This window comes from Acomys minous (genome assembly GCF_964271855.1).
Source record: "Acomys minous genome assembly, chromosome: 16".
Taxonomy (NCBI): domain Eukaryota; kingdom Metazoa; phylum Chordata; class Mammalia; order Rodentia; family Muridae; genus Acomys; species Acomys minous.
This window is the reverse complement of record NC_140498.1, coordinates 66,442,500-66,461,955: the sequence shown is the minus strand read 5'-3', so window position 1 is coordinate 66,461,955 and position 19,456 is coordinate 66,442,500. Positions and strand designations below refer to the sequence as shown.

The following is a 19,456-nucleotide window of genomic DNA, read 5'->3' as shown; positions in this document are numbered from 1 at the left end:
TTGTAGACCAGGCTGGCCTCGAACTCAGTGATTCACCTGCCTCTGCCTCCTGAGTGCTGGGATTAAAGGTGTGCGCCACCACCGTCAGGCTCCTTGTGATTTTGTGCGGGAGGTTCTTCGCACTTTAGAGTGTTGACACTCTGGGTCTTGTTTGGCTGTGTCTTGAATGCTTGTCATGTACAAGTCTCTGACACCTCTAAGAGCCAGCAGTGCCATTTGTACCTTTTATTGCCAGGCACATCTCCCAGCTCCCACCCTCTGGCCTGCTCCCCAGTGGTGGCAGCTTGCTGGCTCTTGTGGAAAAGAGGCGAATGTGATTTGTGTCATGTGGCTAACAGCACCTGTAAAGGGTTTAGGATCCTGCCTGTTGTGGATAAAGGCACATTCTCACGCTTTGACCAAAATGGGTATGTCTGGTTCTAGCTTATGTCCACTGTGCTAAGCTACATTTTGTCTAGATGCTAATATACATTTGGGGTCTGGCCTTTCAGGTCAGGCAGACATGATAAAACCATGTACTTGCCCCCTTGATTTACATGGGGTTGTGTCCTGATGCACCCAGCTTGTGGAGTGCTGCAGCAGCCCGGGGCCAGCTGAGCTGTGGTTCACTGCCCAGTGCCACAACAGCTGTGGTTTGGGCCTTACCCTGCCCCTTGCAGCTTCTCATTCTTTGACCGTATTGGACTCAGTGACGTGGCTCAGAGGGTAAAGGCACTTGCCACAGACCTGACGCCTGAGTTGGTACCCAGGATCTACATGGTAGAAGGAAAGAACAGACTTCCACAAGTTTCCTCTGACCCCCACCCTTGCCGTGGTGCACTGTGTGTGTACATAACAGACTGTAGTGCGTGTGCTTTGAAGCCCAGCCAACAGCAGAGTGCATTTAGAAGTGTGCTTTCTTGACACTGCTTTACCACCTGAGCTTGCACGTAGGGTGTGATCTGTATTTATAATGACAGCAGCCATGGCTCCAGATATGACACTATTCCATCCCCCTGTTGTCCTGTGACTCTTAAGAGACAGATCAGCCCACTTGTCCCTTACAGTGTTCTGTGTCCTGCGCCTGTTAGAAATGCCCACTTGTGTCTGTGGGCAGATTGGGTACCTTGACTTGGATGTATATATCCATGCATGTGTTTTTCTTCTGGTTCCAGCTGACACCGAAGATGTCTGCATTGTGGAGAGATTGTTCTCAAGCAGCTTGGTGGCCATTGTCAGCCTCAAAGCTCCCAGGAAGCTGAAAGTTTGCCACTTTAAGAAGGGAACGGAGATATGCAACTACAGCTACTCCAACACAATACTGGCTGTGAAGCTGAACAGGCAGGTGAGTGGCAGGCACCCTGTGCTACAAGCAGCTCAGCTTACACCTTACATGTGCATACTGGATCCATCCCAGGCACAGCATAAAACTGCCTGTAATGGGCCACGTCTGTAGTCTGAGCACTGAGAGGTGCCCAGCGTTGAGAGGCAACGGTGACCAGAAGTATGAGAGCAAGGCTGGGGAGGGGTCTCAGTGTGTTACATAAGTACAAAGATCTGAGTCTGGACCCCTCAGTAGCTGCATAAAAAGCCAGCCTGGCCATGTGTATCTCTAACCCTGTTATTTTGGCGTAGAGGCAGAAGGATTGTTGTGGCTTACTGGCCTGCCTTAGCTCTGGGGTCAGTAAGAGACCCCGTCTCAAGGGAATAAGGCAGAGGATAATTGAGCAGGGTGGGTGACACCTCCGGCTTCTAACCACCACTCGTTTCTCACAGATGCACACACCCAAGCTAAACCAAGTGTGACCTGCTTGTCATTCAGTGTCCCTCCCATGTCCCACATTGAGCCATTACCTCCCCGTCCCTTCACCATCATCTCTACTTCCCTGTGCAGGTCTTTCTGTGGATTTTTGAGACAGGGTCTCTGTGTAGCCTGGCTGTCCTGGAACTTGTTCTATAGACTAGGCTGTCCTCAAGTTCACAGTGACCCACCTGCTTCTGCCTCTGTAGTGCTGGGATTAAGGTGTGCAACACCACTGCCTGACTCCTGTACTCATCTGCTTAGCCAAACCACCAGCTCCATTCTCAGCAGCTTTGCTCAGGCAGTCTGGTGCATGACATTGGCTTTGTCCCTGCCAGCACGTGCCGTTTGTCCTCAGGTTACTGTCTGCCGAAATGTTGGTCCAGGGATAACATAGGGCATTTATGCAGTGCCTTTAAAAAATGTATTCCCTCCGTTCCTTCTTTGAGTTGTTACTGTGATGTGTATTTTTCCCTAAACAAAACAAACCCACAGGGAACAACTTTGTACAGAGCCTTTGATGTGTTTCCTGACAGGCCTGGCCTCAGATAGCCACTGCAGAAGCACCTCCAGCATTTTCTGTGTGCAGCAGGGTGCACATTCTGCCGGGAAAGGTGTCTCAGGAACAGGCTGTAGCATCTCCCTTACTGTGAGAGCTAGATTTCAGCTAACCGTGCATGTGCCTCCTGGCTGCCTGGCTACCTGGGAATCGGCCCCATCATCCAGCTCAGCTGGAGGGTGTGTGACATACTGGCTTGAGCTTCTTTCAAGTTGAAGACATAACAAACATGTTCCTATACAGCTGACATGGAATACGTGTGCCAAGCCCCTCACTGTCACCAACCTCACTGCATCCCTAGGAGCCTGTCTTGAAGTAAATAAGAGCGAGTGGAGCCCTGCAGAGAGAGGACTGAGTTCAGTCCCAGCACCCACAGCAGGCGGCTCACAGCTGTAACTCTAGCTCCAGGGGATCCAATGCTCTTCCAACCTCCTCAGGAACTAGGCACACACAGTACACAAGGCATACATGCAAACAAACACATTCTTTAAAAAAGTGTAACTTTACAGCCAAATAACCCATGAACACACTAATATTTTACATGTTTCATATAAACCCCTGTGCTTTTAGCTATATTTTACTCATGCCTCATTCACTGTTAGGTATTAAGGGTTTGTAGGGGGTTTGTGGTACTCAGGGTAGACATCACATGTGCTGAGCTTGTCGCTTTACTGCTACACCACATCTCCAGCCCACTCTGCCACAAAAAGTGAGAGGGTGCTATCATCCACGGAGCCACCTCCCCAGCCCTTGCCATGGGTTTCTAAAGCAGTTTGCCTTTGTAGCTCTCCTCACTCTTCAGCCAAGCACATGGCACTGAATTCAGTCGTGAGAATTCATAGTGCCCTTGGCTAGGCTGTTATGGGAGCTGATGCTGATGGCTCCGGAGCCTTATTGGCAGTGGAAAGGCAGCTGCACATACTGTGCTCTGTATACTGGCCTGCGTGGGGTCTTAGGACTGGAGAGGGTCTTAGTCCAGGAGTCAGCTCCGTTGGAACACGGCACATGCTGCCTCAGATGCTTCTTCATGCATGGTGGGCTTTGTTCTTGCTCTCTAGAGGCTCATCGTGTGTCTGGAAGAGTCGCTCTATATACACAACATCCGGGACATGAAGGTACTTCATACCATCCGAGAGACACCCCCAAACCCTGCAGGTAAGCCACTGCTAAGACAACCCTGAGCTGGTGAGGTGGCTCAACATGTTAAGGCATTTACCGCTAAGCCTGACTACCTCAGTTTGATTCCTAGCATCCATGTTGTGGAAGGAGAGAACTGACTGCTACAACTTGTTCTCTAACCTTACCACCTGCACCATGGCATGCACCTGACCAGACAGACACACACACACTAAAAGTAAATAAATAAGTAAAAAACAATTTAAAGGAAGATCCTGGTGGGTTTTTTGAGGCATGGGGGATTACGGATAACTGGGTAGTGAGATGGCTCGGCAAGTAAATGGGTACTTACTGCCAAGCCTGATGACCTGGGTGCCACTCCTAGAGCACACATGGTGGAAAGAGAACCAAGTCCTTGAGGTTGTCCTCTCATTAACACACACCTTGGCAAACAAGCATGCACACTAAATAAATAAATGTAGTAAAGGTGCGAATTTCCTCTCTGGTCTGCAGAGTTGGGTATAAAATGGCGGGTGGAAGCCGAGCGACTATCCCTCCTTGCTGGTCTTTCATCTCTGAATGCCACCGACGTCACCTGGGTGGACAGCTTAAGAGAGAGAGAGTGCAGAGAAACTTTACCTGCTACTTTTTATTGCCTTTGTTCTAGAAACGTTAGGTCCACTCTCACACTAAAAGGTGTCCTTCTAGACTCAGTATGCGTTCAGTTGTGGTGTGTCTCCACAGGCTTGTGTGCGCTGTCAATCAACAATGACAACTGCTACTTGGCATATCCAGGGAGCGCAACCATTGGAGAGGTGCAGGTCTTCGACACCATTAACCTGGTGAGGTCCTTGCGTGGCTCTGTAAGATGCTTTGCTGGGAAGGCATGCCGCAGCATGGCTTCCCTGGTGCTCTCCTCAGGTGCAGAGCAGCTCTGGCTAAGCTGCCTGTGTCTTCCCAGCGCTCACACAGTGCTGAGCTCCAGGGGGTGCCTGTTGGCAGTTCTGAGCAGTGTTGCACAGGCCTACAGCCACGTGCTTCCATTGCTCACACTGACCTTAGTGATGGAGGTACACCTCATGGCCCATTGGGGACAAGGCTCTGTGTGACAGTCATGTTTTCTCTGTCTCTCTTTTTCAGAGAGCTGCAAACATGATCCCAGCTCATGACAGCCCCTTAGCAGCCCTGGCGTTTGATGCGAGTGGGACCAAGCTTGCCACTGCTTCTGAGAAGGTGTGTCTGCTGCCGGCCCAGCTCATTCTGTTACACAGTCCAAGTTAATAAGCAGGGTTTATGTTCCGCATTGCACAGAGAGGCAAAGAGAGCCACTGTGATCGACTGCCAGTGCTAGCTTTCCACCTTTGAGATTGCCCTAGGGCAGCAAACGGGTTAGTTAGTGGCCATCTGGCTCTGCCACTTGGAGCCTATGGCTGAGAAAAGCTGTTCATGTGGTAGTCAGGGGAAGAGGGGTCCTAGCGTCCCATATTCCCTTTACAAGCTCACTTCATAGACTGGACTGCCTTCTCTCGGCCTCACCTGGATGGTTCCACCACCATCTATTAGTGCAACAAACAGGCTGGGGCCTTGAAACTATAGCAGTGTGCCATTGTTTGACACATGTGGGGACCTTTGAAATGGACCAGCAAGTGTGTGTGTATGTGTTCATGTCTGCAGGTATGTGTAGACACATGTGCAGAGGCCAGAAGGTGACATATGACCTAAGTTTGATTCCTGAGACATGTAGGAGAGAAGTGATTCCTGTAGGCTGTCTTCTGGCCTCCACATGTGCTTGTGGTGCATGACACACACACACACAAATATATATATATATATATATATATATATATATATATATATATATTTAGTAAAAGAGAGAAAAGCAAATGCTTGTTTGTGGCATAAAATTGGAAAACATCAGGCATGGCTGTGACTCCAGAAGCAAGTGAAGGGGCAGGGCGTGGTGGCACACGCCTTTAGTCCCAGCACTCAGGAAGCAGAGGCAGGTGGATCGCTGTCAGTTCAAGACCAACCTTGTCTACAAAATGAGTTTAGGACAGCCAAGGCTACACAGAGAAACCCTGTTTTGAAACATGCCCCCCCCCCCAAAAAAAAAAAAAAAAGCAGCAGCAGGTGAGTCTCAGAATTCAGAGCCAGCCAGGGACATAGTGGGACATTGTCTCTCAAAAACAATAACCAAAAAAAAAAAAAATCACTTTAATGGCTATAGTTTTGGGTTTGGGTTTGGGTTTTTTGTTTGAAAAAGGGTTTCTCTGTGTAGCCTTGGCTGTCCTGGAACTCACTCCAAAGAGCAAGTTGGCCTCAGACTCATAGATCCACTGCCTCTGCTGAAATATTTTTAAACATCACTATTTTGAGACACTAATGTTGTCTCTTTATGTTGTATAACAGGTAATGGTGTGTTGAAGTCACGTGTAAACCCCCAAGTTTATGTCTCTGTGGGTTAGGCTGCAGTGCTTTAGGGTCTCCACATTTGGCTTCCAGGCTGCTTTGTCTGGATGCGTAGGGCTGCCTGTAAGCAGTGCTGAAGTGGTGAGCAAGAATAGAGCTGACATTCAGGTGTGCGGCAGCAGGGGTGTGTGCCACCCCAGAACTGGAGCTCAGAGAGGCCAGAGCTTGCCCTGCGGCCTAAGCCGAGTTGCCCCTGGAAACAGGCTGCATGGCTTGTTCATGTGGAGAGTGACATAAAAAAAGGAGAGAAGCTGATATTTTTGCTCAGCTAAAATTCTGTTTCTCTACCCCTTTTCCTTTCTCTGACCTAGGGGACGGTGATTCGGGTGTTTTCCATTCCAGAGGGACAGAAGCTATTTGAGTTCCGGAGAGGAGTGAAGAGGTAACGTGCACATGCTTGTTCCCAAGCTGGCTCCAGAGGGTCCTTCTGGGTCTCAGTTTCTGTTGCCCTGTGGCTAAGCCAGGGCAGGCTTGGAGGATAGGCCAAGCACTGCTGTGGAAGCTGCCTGGCTAAGAAGAGGGAGCTCAGCGCCAGGACAGCAGCCTCACTGGCTATGCTCCTCCCCCTCTGTGACCTGCATCCTGTTCATGTGCCCAGCACCCCTCCCTGTTGTCATCTCCCTTTTCTTGTTGGGATGTCCTGGGAAATAGAAAAGACGTGTCTTGGTCCAAAGTCAAGAGCCAGGTGTGATGGCCACACTGTAACCCTGGCCCTAGGGAGACTGAGGAGGACCATCTTGCAGTCTTGCCCAGCCTGGGCTGAGTAGTAAGGCTCCTGTCTCAAAACACTTAAAGAAAAACTCAGCTCAGACGCTGTCGTCTCCTTTGGGGACTTCATGTCTAGTCTTGGTCATATCGCCGCTCTTGACAATTCATTCTCCTGTGCTCCTCTTGGTTTCCTGCGTTTGCCAGGAGCCTCTCTGCACCCCCCTTGTGCTCCACAGCCTTTCTCATCATGCCATCTGTCTGTCTGTGCTGCTGAGTCGAGTCTTGGTGTGGACACGGGGTCCAGCCTTCCTGAGGTAGATCTGGCACTTAGACTACAGTCGACAGTGTGCTGCCTGCTGTATACACTCCATCAGTGTGGGGACGATGGAAACATGCTGGAAGTCCTAACATACCTTGAAGGATTAGGAAAATCCTTCAAGTGTTTATTAAGGCTGTAGACTGCTTAGTGACCTTGGAGACGTGTGCTGGGGGATTGCCCTAAAACCCCACCAGGCTGCTGCCTGACCTTCCTGTTCAGACACCACAGCTCCTTCCTAGTCCACCTAAAGCTGGTCCCATACAGTTACAGTCTCCACACAGCCACACAGTGTCGGTTCCTTGGAATGGAAGGGAAATAGGCCTTCACTGATTGTTGTCTCCTGAAGTTTACTGTATCATGTCAGGAGTTCCTTGAGTTTTTGTTGGTTTCTGTGGGGAACAGTTTCAGTTTTCTCTTCTTGATCCTAGAGGCTTGTCTCCTCGTAGCCGTCATCAGTGTTGGGGTTTTGCTACTTAACTGATTGATAGGGCTAACACATTGGTTGTCTGTGTCCTGATAGCTGCAGCCGCCCACATTTCAGAGCCCACAGTCATCTGAGGGAGCCTCAATTGAGGAAGTAACCCGTCAGAGTGACTGGTTGCTGTACCCATGAGAGACTGATGTGGGAAAGCTCTTCCTCTGAGGGTGGCAATATCCCTAAGCACGTGGGCCTGGCTGGATAGGAGAGCTGCCTGAGCAGGAGACAGTGACCAGGTGGGAGAGCAAGCCAGGAAACAGTGTTTGCCCATGGTTTTGGCCTTCGTTCTCTTGGAGCTTGAGTTTCTATCCTAAGCTCCTAAAATGATGGACTGTGATCTGGCATACTAAGGTCAGCCAGGGTTACACAGTAAGATCCTGTCTCAGCAAACAAACAAAAGAATTGTCTCACCTGGTTTTATCACAAGCTGCTTCCTCTGTCCAGAAGAGGTGGCCAAGAAGAACAGAAAGACTTCTGTAGAGCCAAGTGTGTCTCTAACAAGTGTTTCTTCTGTGGCCACAGTTAGAAGTTCCTGGGACAGCACTGCTGTGCTCTCCCACCCTACCCCGCAGCTGCTGCCAGTGTGTTCTGTGGTGGGGGGCTGGGCCTCTCTCACACCCCCTGCTCCTCAGGTGTGTGAGCATCTGCTCCCTGGCCTTCAGCATGGATGGCATGTTCCTCTCCTCGTCCAGCAACACTGAAACTGTGCACATCTTCAAACTTGAGGCCGTGAGGGAGAAGTAAGTTGCAAGTCTTCTTTTTCTTTTTTGTTTTGTTTAAAGACAGGATTTCTCTGGCCCTAGCTGTCCTGGAACTGCTTGGAGAGCTGCCTACCTCTGGGTCTCTAGGGCTGGGGATTAGAGGGGTGTGCCGCCGCCACCGAGCTAAGGACCGGCTTTTCTTAGATGGCTTGTTGGGCATGGAGGCGCTGAGGATCAAACACAGTCTCAGGAAGGAGGGTTGCAGGATACGTTCCCGCTGAGCTAGCTGGGCTCTGCTTTTAAGGGTTGGTAAGATGGCTCGATGGGTACACGTGCCAAGCTGACAGCCTTCCCCAGGCTGCCATGTGGTAGAAGAACACACCACACAAGAAGATTTTAAATTCATCTAAAAATAAAAACATACATGAAATTGTAAACTGTCCACACTCACCAGAAAAGCATGGCTCAGAGCCACCCTGCTATGCAGTACCATTTCTGGGTGCCAACCCAGGTCTGGCTATAGGGTGGGCTGGACACCACCCACCAAGTCCAGCTTCACCATGAGACCTGTTCTCAGGCTCTTTGCCCCGAGGTGCTGAGGCTGAGAACAAGTGTTAGAGCCCCAAGGTGTCTCCTGGTCAGTGCCTGTGTGTCCCCACTCCACACCCTTTGTACCAGGGCAGCTGAGATTAGCCAGCTGAATATCACAGCTCTGACAGGTCAGCAAGGAGCTGAGTGCTGTTGCTGCGACAGATGCATGGTACAGAAACTTGTTGTATTTTCCCTCGGCACATTCAAAACTATCCCACTGGGACCAGTATTGACAACAGGAGCCTGTGTCCCATCATCATTGGTCTCCACATAGTGAGGAGCACACATGCTGAGGAAGCATGTGATGGGAATTAGGGAAGCTGGTGACCGGTGTGCTGAGGTGTGGGAGCTGCTGCTGCCCCAGAACACTCCTGATGCTATGCTGTCATGGCCACAGGGAGAAAACAGGACTCTGTGCTTTCCATGGCCAGGGTTTGCCAAGTGTGTAGGGCTGGTAGGCTGGCTCTGTAGTTAGGTGAGAACCCAGCCTCACCTGCGTGATGGGCTTCCTTTCAGACCTCCAGAAGAGCCCACCACCTGGACTGGCTACTTTGGGAAGGTGCTTATGGCATCTACCAGCTACCTGCCCTCACAAGTGACAGAAATGTTCAGCCAGGGCAGGGCCTTCGCAACCGTCCGGCTGCCGTTCTGTGGCCACAAAAACATCTGCTCAATCGCCACGTGAGTACACGCTGAGAGTGTGTGTGTGTGTCCAGCCTGTCCAAACCTGTCTTCCAGCAAGTCCTGCCTAGAGCAGAAAGACTCACAGGCCTGGAACCTGGGTGTCTTGGCATTCTCACCACAGAATCTCCTTTGCATTTTGCAAGGTGTTTGTGTTGAAGGAAGACATTAAGACAGACAATAGGAAATTGACACTATTTAGTGGCAGTGCCCAGGAGCACACAGGTCCTGCTTGTGCAGTTGGGATTTTTGGCCATGGAGCACAGGAAAGCTTTTCTGTAAGATGAGTGACAGCACAGCTCTGACTCAGGAAATTGTTTTACAACTTGAATAACTAAAAAGCCTGTAGTTTTAGTGTTCTGCTAAAGTGAGCACAAGCAAGTTTGAAAGTTTAGACAGGCCCATCCTCAGGCTGGGAGGGGCTCAGTGGGCAACAGCTCTGTCCTCAGCACCCATGGGTGGTCAGGTGTGGCCACATGCTGTTCCCAGCACAGGGGGAGGCAGAGGAAAGTGGGTCACTAGGAGTTACTGGCCACCAGCCTACATGCAGGTTCAGTGAACTAAATCCCAGAGTGGTAGAGCAGGGCCTCATACCCGCTGGCTTCCACATGGGCACGCATAGATGAGTGCACATATATGCACACACAGGACAGAAATGCCCACCTTAGTGACCAAGAAGCTGACAGCTACCCTGCTTCACCACGTGCTCACACCTAGGCCATCCCTGGCCTTGCCAGCTTCATTCTGCGGAGCCCAGGTACTGTCTTCACCTACTGTGCTGGCTGGTGGGTCTCCCCCTAGCTCAGCTGACATGTAGGTTTAGTCACATGTCTTTTGTGAGGAAGAGCCCTCCTTCTGAAATACAAAGCATCCCTGCTTTCCTTCAGGATTCAGAAGATCCCACGACTGCTGGTGGGAGCATCAGATGGCTATTTGTACATGTACAACCTGGACCCCCAGGAAGGCGGCGAGTGTGCCCTGATGCGGCAGCACAGGTGAGGCTGTTCTGCTTGTGGTCTGGAGCAGTGGGCACTGTGGTAGGTCTGTGCGTTCATCCCCTCAAGACCGATGTGTTGGCCTGTGCTGTTGGCAAGTGTTGTCTCCCTGTTGAAATCCATTTTTCTGCTGCTGAGACTCTTTTACTTACTTTGCTGGCCACCTGTTATTCAGTGCCAAGAAAGGGAGGTACCTGAGGCTGTGATGGTGACCATTAGGTGGGCTCCCCCAGGCCCCTGCTGAAGGTGAGGCTCTGGGTTTACAGTAAGGTTCTCTCTCAGGACCTTGCCTCAGGATGTGAGTTGGGAATTTTCAGTTGGTGATTGGGATATGTGAGACTTAATCAGACTTCCTGTGCCACCGTCACTGGGAGATCCCAGGGGCAGATTCTTGGTGTTGGGAGTTTTGTGTCAGGTGGGAGCAGGCTTCTATGGTGCACTCTCCTTGGACAGCGTCTCAGGCCCCAGGCCATGCTATACAACTCTGTCTATCTGTCCTGCAACAACTTATTTTGTTTCAATGGAGTCTTGCTCTGTTGCCAAGGCTGGCCTCAAACTACAAGAAACTCTTCTGCCTCAATCTCCCAAGTGCTACAGTTTTGAGAGTGGACCGTTACCCTGGCTTGAAGCAATGAGTCTGACCTTGCTGTTCATTTGCTGTCTCCAGGCTTGACGGCAGTATGGAGACGACTAGTGAAATTGTAGACTCTGCCTCTCATGACTGCCCCTTAGCAACACAGGCGTATGGCACAGCAGCTGCCAAAGGTGCCTATGCGCCCTCGTCCCCAACAAGACTTGGTAAGGGGCAGGACGCCAACTTAGAAGGTAATTGAGCAACAGCCTCCAGGGTCCTTTCATACCATGTTGTCACCAGAGTTGCCACCTTCCACTGAATGGAACTTTCTTCCCAGGCTTGTGAATGTGAATTTATATTCGCCGTTTGTGGGGAAAGGCAGCCATTGTGGCCAGTTACTCAGGCTGTGTGTGTCCCCACTCAGTCTGCTCCCTCCCTCTGTGTTGACAGCCAGGGTCACTCGGGAATGCCCCTCTCCACCGTGTGGCTGACTTTCCCTAGACTCAAGGGGTTTGCTTGCAAGAAAATTGCACTATCTCCCATGTTGTGGAGCACCCTTCCACCATAGCACATGACCGGTGTCTCCAGCTCCAGTCCCTTACAGTCTTCTTGGTCACTCATAAGAGTGCAGCCTGTGCATTCAGTTACCACTGTTTACTGTACAGGGCTTGCTTGTGCTGTACTATTGCATGCTCGGAAATGGGTGACATCATCTGGCTCTGCCTGAGGCTATAGGCCTTGGTCTATGACCAGGTTGGGAAGGTCTTAGTGTGGCCACAGCTCATAACCGAGTGCCAAATCCTGACACAACTTGTCAGTGGTGCCACAGGATCAGTAACTGGTCCCAGCTCTCTGAGGATGCTACTCTTATCTTTTTGCAGCCTACGCAGATGACCTGGGTGCCGTAGGTGGCGCATGCCTGGAGGATGAAGCCAGCGCCCTGCGCCTGGATGAAGACAGTGAACACCCTCCCATGATTCTCCGGACTGACTGATCCTGACCTGTGAACTCTGGCCCAGGAGCAGACAACACTGGCCTGGCAGAGGACTTGTGCATTGCTGCTATGAACTTTGACCTGAATTGAGGGAGAGGATGGCAGAGACTTTAAAGCAAAGAGATTGTAGTTATAGTCTATCCATACTGTTGAGAAAATATACTGGTTTCACTTCAGTGACTTTAATCCTGCTTATGAATTTTAGCTTTTTATTTTCTCTCACCCCCTTTTTTTTTAATTATTTTTTTTTCTTTTTGCCAAAATTAACTGGTGAAATCTGTGGAGTCTCCTTGCTTTGCATGTGTGATGTGCCAAGCCAGTATAGGAGATGAAGTGGAGTGTCCACTCCATAGTGAACCACAGTTGTCAGGTCTCATGCCAGGGCACGCATGAAGAGTGTTGTGCGTGCAGTGACTCTGCAGGGACAAGGCCCCTGTCAGGAGTCCTCTTGCCCCACTTCCTCACCTGGACCATTTCCCCTCCGATTTATTAAACTTTCCAGATTGGATCATTCTGGGACTAACTTCCGCCGTGGGGGACCATTGTTTTGGGTCTTATTCTCCATGGAGATCTTGAGAGGGAAAGAGGCAGTTTCTGCTCTCTATGCCTTCTCTTCTGGCAGATGAACTTAGCAATGTGCCAGGGGCAGCCTGGAGCCAAGGAAAGTGATTTCATCTGTGACATTAAGTGCTCTGTCCCCTATCATCCCCACCCGATAACTGTGACTTGGTGTTTTTTGTTTTGTTTTTAAAGGAGAGTCTGTATCTACTGCTATCCCCCCAAAAGCACAATGTGTAAGATGCTGCGTCAGGAGTCAGTCCCTGCTGACCTGGAGCTGTGCTGTCTGCCAGAGGCTCTCCTCCCCTTTCCAGAGGTAGCAGCAACAGGTAGAGAGGCCCCAGGGAGGCGACAGTAGACCTCCCCCTCCCCCCCAGGGTAATGTGCCTTTTCTAGTTCTGCAGGAAAGTGACAGCAGATGTCAGTGCTGCCCTCGCTCCTGATTGCTTTTGGTTGTTTGGTGTCACACTACAGCCCAGGCTGCCCTGGATCTATCTCACTGTATAGCCCAGGCTGGTCTCGAACTTAAAGCAGTTCCCCCTGCCTCAACTTTCTGAGAGCTCCTTTCTCAGCTCTACAGAATGGAAAGGTCAGGGCCTCAAGTCTGCATTCTAAACAGCCGAGCAGTGGAACCCAAGGGTGTGCACTGTTGCTTCTGCATAATGTGGCTTTGGAGCGGGGATAAGGAGGACAATGTTGGGGTACTAGATTCATGCAGCTCTAACAGGCATCTAAGGGCCTGCAGGTAGCCACCTTTAGTCTAGTCTCTTTATGTCTGGTTTGTGTAACGAGGCAGACCTGCTGAGGTCCCCTGCTCTGTTCTCAGTGTGGCTGATCACACGGGTGGGGTATGAGGGGCACCCACAGCCACATCTGGCTGCTGGCTGTGCCTGAGTAGCCAAGCTGTGCAGTTTATGAGGCGGGGAGGAGCTTTAAACTGCATGTGCATGACTGTCCTGGACCCTGCTAACATGGGCCCCCAGCCCATCTGGGGCCTGGTGCACCAAGCACAGCCTGAGAGTACAGATGGGAGCAGGCTGGGGAGCACACAGGGTGGATCGGGAGCTGGGGTTTCCTGGAACCAAAGTGAATGTCTGGGTCCAAGTGTGACTTGAAGTGTAGTAGTGACCTTGGACCTGCACACTGTATGAGTTTGGGGCTCAGCTCCATCTGCTGAGAATTCTTCTCTTGGAACTTAGTATCCCGGAACCATGTTGGAATTCATTTCTCCCTTCCGGCGTGTGTTTCCTCACTTGAAAATTTGGTCAGAAAAGGCCACGTGTGGTGACCTGGGCTCTGCCTTCAGTCAGTGGCCTTACGGGGCTGGGCAGATTCCACAGCGCTCAGGGAAGAAGACTAGTCTCTGCTGACCTCTGAGAGGCAATCTGCTCACCACTTGTAGGCCTCCAACTCTCTGAAGTGCACACTCGGAAACTCACACTAGTGGAGCCAGTGGAATGCACACAGTGATTGCTCACCCCAGGGCCCACACCAGTGGTTATTTTAAAAGTTATTTTTCCAAAGTTAAGAGAAAATCTTGGAATCTGAAATTCCAGGTACACACTCCTATAATCCCAGCAGTCAGGAGAGGCAGGAGGATTGCTGTGAGTTTGAGGTCAGCCTAGACCATATACTTCTCGGACAGTCTGGCCTACAGAACGAGATCCTTCTCAAAAAAAAAAAAAAAAAAAAAAAGGAAAAGAAAAAACCAAAGGATGGCTGGCTTAAAAAAAAAAAAAGACAATGGAGAATGGGAGTTGGAAAACCCCTCAATTTTTAAGAGTAGAGCGGATTGGGACCAAAGCTTTTTTGTATTTTCTAAAACAATGAAAGCGAGAGTTGGAGTCCCTTGTCCTGCCTACACCAATGGCCTGAGCTAGAGGCAGGTCTCGGGGCCTCCCTCGGGTCGGACTGTACAAGAAGAGCCCTACCTCACAGGGCTGTTGTGAGGTGTGGGGGCGGGGGTGGGGAGGGGTGCCTGTGAGTACCTAGTGCTGAGTCTGGCCAGCAATGGACTCCAATAAACACTAAAACTGAAGCACCTCACAGCCTAAAACGCATTGTGTTTTGTTCAGCTCTGCTCTCTGCCCCCAAAGCTAAGTGGAAGAAACATCTTGCATTGGAGGACTTGGGGGAAGTGTGCATGTGCCGGTAGTGTGCCTTAGTATGAAGAAGAAAGTGAGAATGGTGTTTTGTCAGGGAGGTTGGTGGTGTGGAGACGTCCCTGTTGGGTGGCAAGTGTGGGCCATTCGCCGCAGGTCTGAGGCCACAGGGACCCAGGGCTGCCGGCCCCTGCAGCAAATGCTGTGCCCAGTCAGGGCTCCCTCCACCTGGAGCTGCCCAACTCCACTGTCTTGTGGACCTCAGAGCTTCAAGGCTGCAACTCCTGCCAAGTCGGGCTTGGTAACTTCATTCTCACAGTTTGACTTGGAGACAGATCCGACAGCAGGTGGGCTGCTTGGAACAGATGAGAATATTTTGGTCACAGCTCAGCTGAGATGAGAAATGTGTTCCTTGCTCAGCTCTCCTATCCGTGGTTCTTTTTGTTTTGTCTTCTGAAATGATTTTACAATTTAAGCCCAGGCTGCACTCAACTCGAAGATCAGCCTGCCGCTGCCTCCTCCCATGTCCTGGGACTATAGGCACAAGACAGCACGTCCGACTCATTCATCCGTTATTTTACATAAAGGTGCATGCCTGGCCCTGTGGTCCCTTACCCTCAGTCTTTGGGGCTCCTGCCCTCTGCCTGCGAGGAATGACCAGATCACTTGTTCCCAACATTGGGTGACCCAGGTGTGGAGAGGCCCTGTGTGGGAAGCGTGCTTTCTGGCCGGTGAGCCTCCTTGCCAACACACGCTGATAGTTGTTAGCCAAGCATAAGGGTTTTTCTGCCCCAACTGTAATCCTTGACCTGCATGGGATGTTTTGCATTCTGTGGCCTGAGAGAGGAGAGGAACCACTCCTCTGGGTTTGGAGGAAAGATCAACTCTTCTCTGGTATCTCTTTAATTTTGAAAAAGCTTTAATTTTACTATAGTCTATTCATATTACGTCCCAATTGTTGTCCCCTTGTTTGTACCTTCCTGTTTCCCCTCCACCCTATTCCCCTCCCCTAGACCTGTAACAGAGGGGGCCTCTCCCCCCCCACCACCACCACCACCACAGCCTGTCAGGTCTCGTCCAGATAGCCTGTACTCCTCTGTGTGCCTGAAGGACCTCTTCACCGAGGGGAAGTGATCGAATCCGGGACACGAGAGTTCATGTCCCAGGCAGTCCCCACTACACACACACACACACACACACACACACACACACACACACACACACACACACACACACACACAGAGAGAGAGAGAGGGGGGGGGAATGAATGAGCCATAGCTGAGCAGGGCCTCTAGCTCAATTTATAGTTCAATTTAAGGGGACTGTCCTGATCCCTGTCTCATTCCGAACTGAGATGCAACTGAAAAATACTCGTTTTTACATTTCCTTCTAAGGTAAAGCTGTTTCAGGTGTCTGTCTTGTGTCTCTAAGCCACAGCGATCATGAGTTCCCGGATCGGGGCTGGGTGATATGGTACATGCCTATTATGATCACTATACTAAAGAGGTGGAAACAGGAGGGGCAGAGATTTGAGGGCACCCTCAGCTACACTGGGAATTCAGTGCTGGCCTGACGTGCTGGCATTAAGACCCCATCTTACCAAGCAGCCATGATGCACACCTTCAATCCCAGCACTTGGGAGGTGAGGCAGGTGGATCTTTGTGAGTTGGAGGCCAGCATGGTCCAAAGAGTGAATACCAGGGCTACACAGAGAAACCCTGTCTGGGGCTGGGGGAACCTATCTCAATGGGCTGGAGATAGCTCAGGGGTTAAGAGCACTATCTGCCCTTCCAGAGGACCCAGGCTCAATTCCCAGCACCCACTTGGCGACTCACAACTGTTCACAAATCCACCGTGTCTGTAGTCCTATGTTGACACCAGGCACTTACGTAGTGCACATACATACATGTAGGCACTAACACTTATATACAAAAACAAAACTTTAAAAAAAGACCCTGTCTTTAAAATTGGACAAAGCCAGGCTGGAGAGGTGACTGAGCAGGAAAGAGTGTGTGCTGCTCCTGCAGTGGTGTTAAGTTCAGTTCCTCTGGCGTCAGCTTATAGCCACCTGTATGTAACTCCAGACCCTAAGGCTCACGTGGACTCACACACCATTCCAAACACCCACATCGTAGCTGACAATTACCTGTAACTAGTTCCAGGAGATCAGCACCCTCATCTGGCCTTGGAAGGTGGGACACAAGGGTGCACAGGCACCCATAGAAGCAAAACATCCATACACTCACCGGGAGGTGGTGGCGCACGCCTTTAATCCCAACACTTTGGAGCGTCTACAAAGCAAATCCATGATAGTCAAGGCCACACAGAGAAACCCTGTCTCGAAAAACAAAACAAAACCCCCACCCATACACTCAAAATACTTAATAAAAAAATAATAATTAAAAAAAAAAAGGAGCTGAGCATGGTGGTACATGCCTTTAATTCCAGCACTCAGGAGGCAGAGGCATATAGATTACTGTAAATTCAAGGCCAGCCTGGTTTACAAAGAGTCCAGGACAGCCAAGGCTAAATAGAGAAACCTTGTCTCAAGAAACAAAACAAAACAAAACAAAAATCAAGGCCAGCATGGGCTATGTAATGAATTCAAGGCCTGTCTCTAAAAATCAAATCAGTACCGTTAAGATGCCCCAGCACGTAGGTGCTTTTGCACACAGGCCTGGCAAGTTAAATGTGACCCCCTTCATTCCACAACGGAGGAAAAGACGTGACGCCTACAAGTCATGCTCTGGCTAAAAAACGCAAGCCAATAACAGGCTGGACCCATGGTGTATCCCTGCAATTCCAGGTATTTGGGGGAGACTGAGGCGGGAATATTGAAAGTTCAAAGCCTGCCTGAGCAACCTAATGAGGCCATCTCACAAAAGGAAAAGACAAGGCTAGTGAGCTGGCTAAGTGGTTAAGAAACGCTTGCTGCTCTTGCAGAGGACCAGGGTTTGGTTCCCAGCATGTGTGACAGGCAGTTCACAACCACCACCTGTAACTCCCAGCTCCAGGATCCATCGTTCTCCTCTGAACTCCAAGGTCACCGGCACTCACCCTAAGAGGCCCATATACCCACATATGACACATACAAACACACACCTTAAAAAATCATGTTGAAAGTGTGAAAAGGCTGGGACATCTGTGGTAGACAGAGCTCGGGTAGTGCTTGGCATATGGTAGGCCCTGGGTTCAGTTCTTGACACCATCAGAAGAATAGTTAGTACTAGCCAGGTGTTGTGGCGCACGCCTTTTAATTCCAGCACTCAGGACGCAGAGGAAGGTAGATCTCTGAGTTCGAGGCCAGCCTGGTCTACAAAGTGAGTCTAGGACAGCCAGAACTGCATGACCGACCCTGAGCATCTCCAGCCAACCTTGCCCTTGGTCTAGAGCACCCACATCCTGTGGGGATGGACTCCCAGCTGCTCCAGCAAGGTCTTGCGGTCCACCTGTGTCCCAGCTCATCCATGTTCACCACACAAATACAAACAAATAATAAAAGGTGGGTTTTTGTTTTGGGAGGAGTTTTCTCTGTTATCGACTCACTTTGTAGACCAGGCTGGCCTCAAACTCAGAGATCCTCCTGCCTCTGCCTCCCTGAGTGCTGGAATTAAAATCGTGTGCCACCAAGCCCAGCTCAAAAGGGGTTTTTGATTGTTTGTTTAACGATAGCTAATTAAGGGAGCTGGTGAGGTGGCTTGGTGGGTTCTCCCAGGGAACAGCTGTCTATAACTGTAGTTCTGGAGGATCCACTGCCTCATCTGGCCTCCTTGGTCACTGCATGCAAGTGGTGCACAGACATAGGTACAGGTGAAACACAAACTAAAGAGAAACAAAACATTAAAAAGTAGTTAAGGAGGCCGGGTGGTGGTGGCGCACACCTTTAATCCCAGCACTCAGGAGGCAAAGGCAGGCGAATCGCTGTGAGTTCGAGGCCAGCCTGGTCTACAAAGTGAGTCCAGGACTGCCAAGGATACACACAGAAACCCTGTCTGGGGGTGGGGGCAGGGTGGAGGAAGTAGTTAAGGTTAAGTGAGATGGGTCAGTAGGTTAAGGCACTTAAGCTTGATGAACTGAGTTCAATCCCAGGACCCACAGGGAAAGAATCAACTTCAGCACAGTGCCATGGCATGTACAGGTGCAGGCACAAAGGCCATAACATTGTGAACAGTTAAAACATGCTATCTGCCAGGTGGGGTGGCACACACCTTTACTCCCAGCACTCGGGAGACAGCCAGGCGTTTGAGGCCAGCGTGGTCTACAGAGCGAATCTAGGATGGCCAGGGCTACACAGAAACCCTGTCTCAAAAAAACCAAACTAAACGAAACCAAACCAAACATTCCAACATCTAGAAATAGAGACATCCCAGGCTAGGAGACTTGAGTGCTCACCACAGCCCATCCTTGGGAGTCTATGAAGGCAGCTCTCCCTATTGGTTGCAGCTGCCCCCTGAAGCCACAGGGTCACCTACAGTTACTGGAGACACTGCCAGGCTGCATCCTGTGAGCCCTAGGCCCCAAGTCAGGACTGGTCTCTGAAGGGCAATTGACTAGCCTTGCTATTCTCACAGCCAACCACTAGGTGGCACAAGTCTCATGACTGCCTGTGTCCGTAGGGCTGGACTAAACTGCTCCATTTAGGGGTCCTCGGGCAGAGTGGGGCATCCTTGAAGCTGAGCAGTTAGAATCCAGGAACCTCAGCAGGGCCCGGTCTGGAAATCTCAGAGGCAAATATGACACACAAAAAAACTCCATTAAGCCGGGCAGTGGTGGCACACGCCTTTACTCCCAGCACTCGGGAGGCAGAGGCCGGTGGATCACTGTGAGTTCG

At 50.6% G+C, this 19,456-nt stretch overlaps 1 protein-coding gene across 2 annotated transcripts in view; it reads left to right on the top strand.

Moving 5' to 3' along the window:
• Window positions 1-14,267, top strand: part of WIPI2 (WD repeat domain, phosphoinositide interacting 2) — a 34,618-nt gene extending 20,351 nt beyond the window's left edge. The window contains exons 3-12 of one of the 2 annotated variants that reach the window (XM_084763921.1): window positions 1,155-1,324; window positions 3,398-3,494; window positions 4,200-4,297; window positions 4,596-4,688; window positions 6,236-6,306; window positions 8,062-8,169; window positions 9,238-9,402; window positions 10,290-10,397; window positions 11,065-11,222; window positions 11,853-14,267. In XM_084763921.1, the coding sequence (XP_084620047.1) occupies window positions 1,155-1,324; window positions 3,398-3,494; window positions 4,200-4,297; window positions 4,596-4,688; window positions 6,236-6,306; window positions 8,062-8,169; window positions 9,238-9,402; window positions 10,290-10,397; window positions 11,065-11,222; window positions 11,853-11,965 (1,181 nt within the window). In that variant the 3' untranslated portion in view covers window positions 11,966-14,267. Of the gene's footprint in view, window positions 1-1,154; window positions 1,325-3,397; window positions 3,495-4,199; window positions 4,298-4,595; window positions 4,689-6,235; window positions 6,307-8,061; window positions 8,170-9,237; window positions 9,403-10,050; window positions 10,235-10,289; window positions 10,398-11,064; window positions 11,223-11,852 lie in introns of those variants that run through there. The other variant, XM_084763922.1, reaches the window with a different exon arrangement.
• The last annotated feature ends 5,189 nt before the right edge of the window (window positions 14,268-19,456 follow it).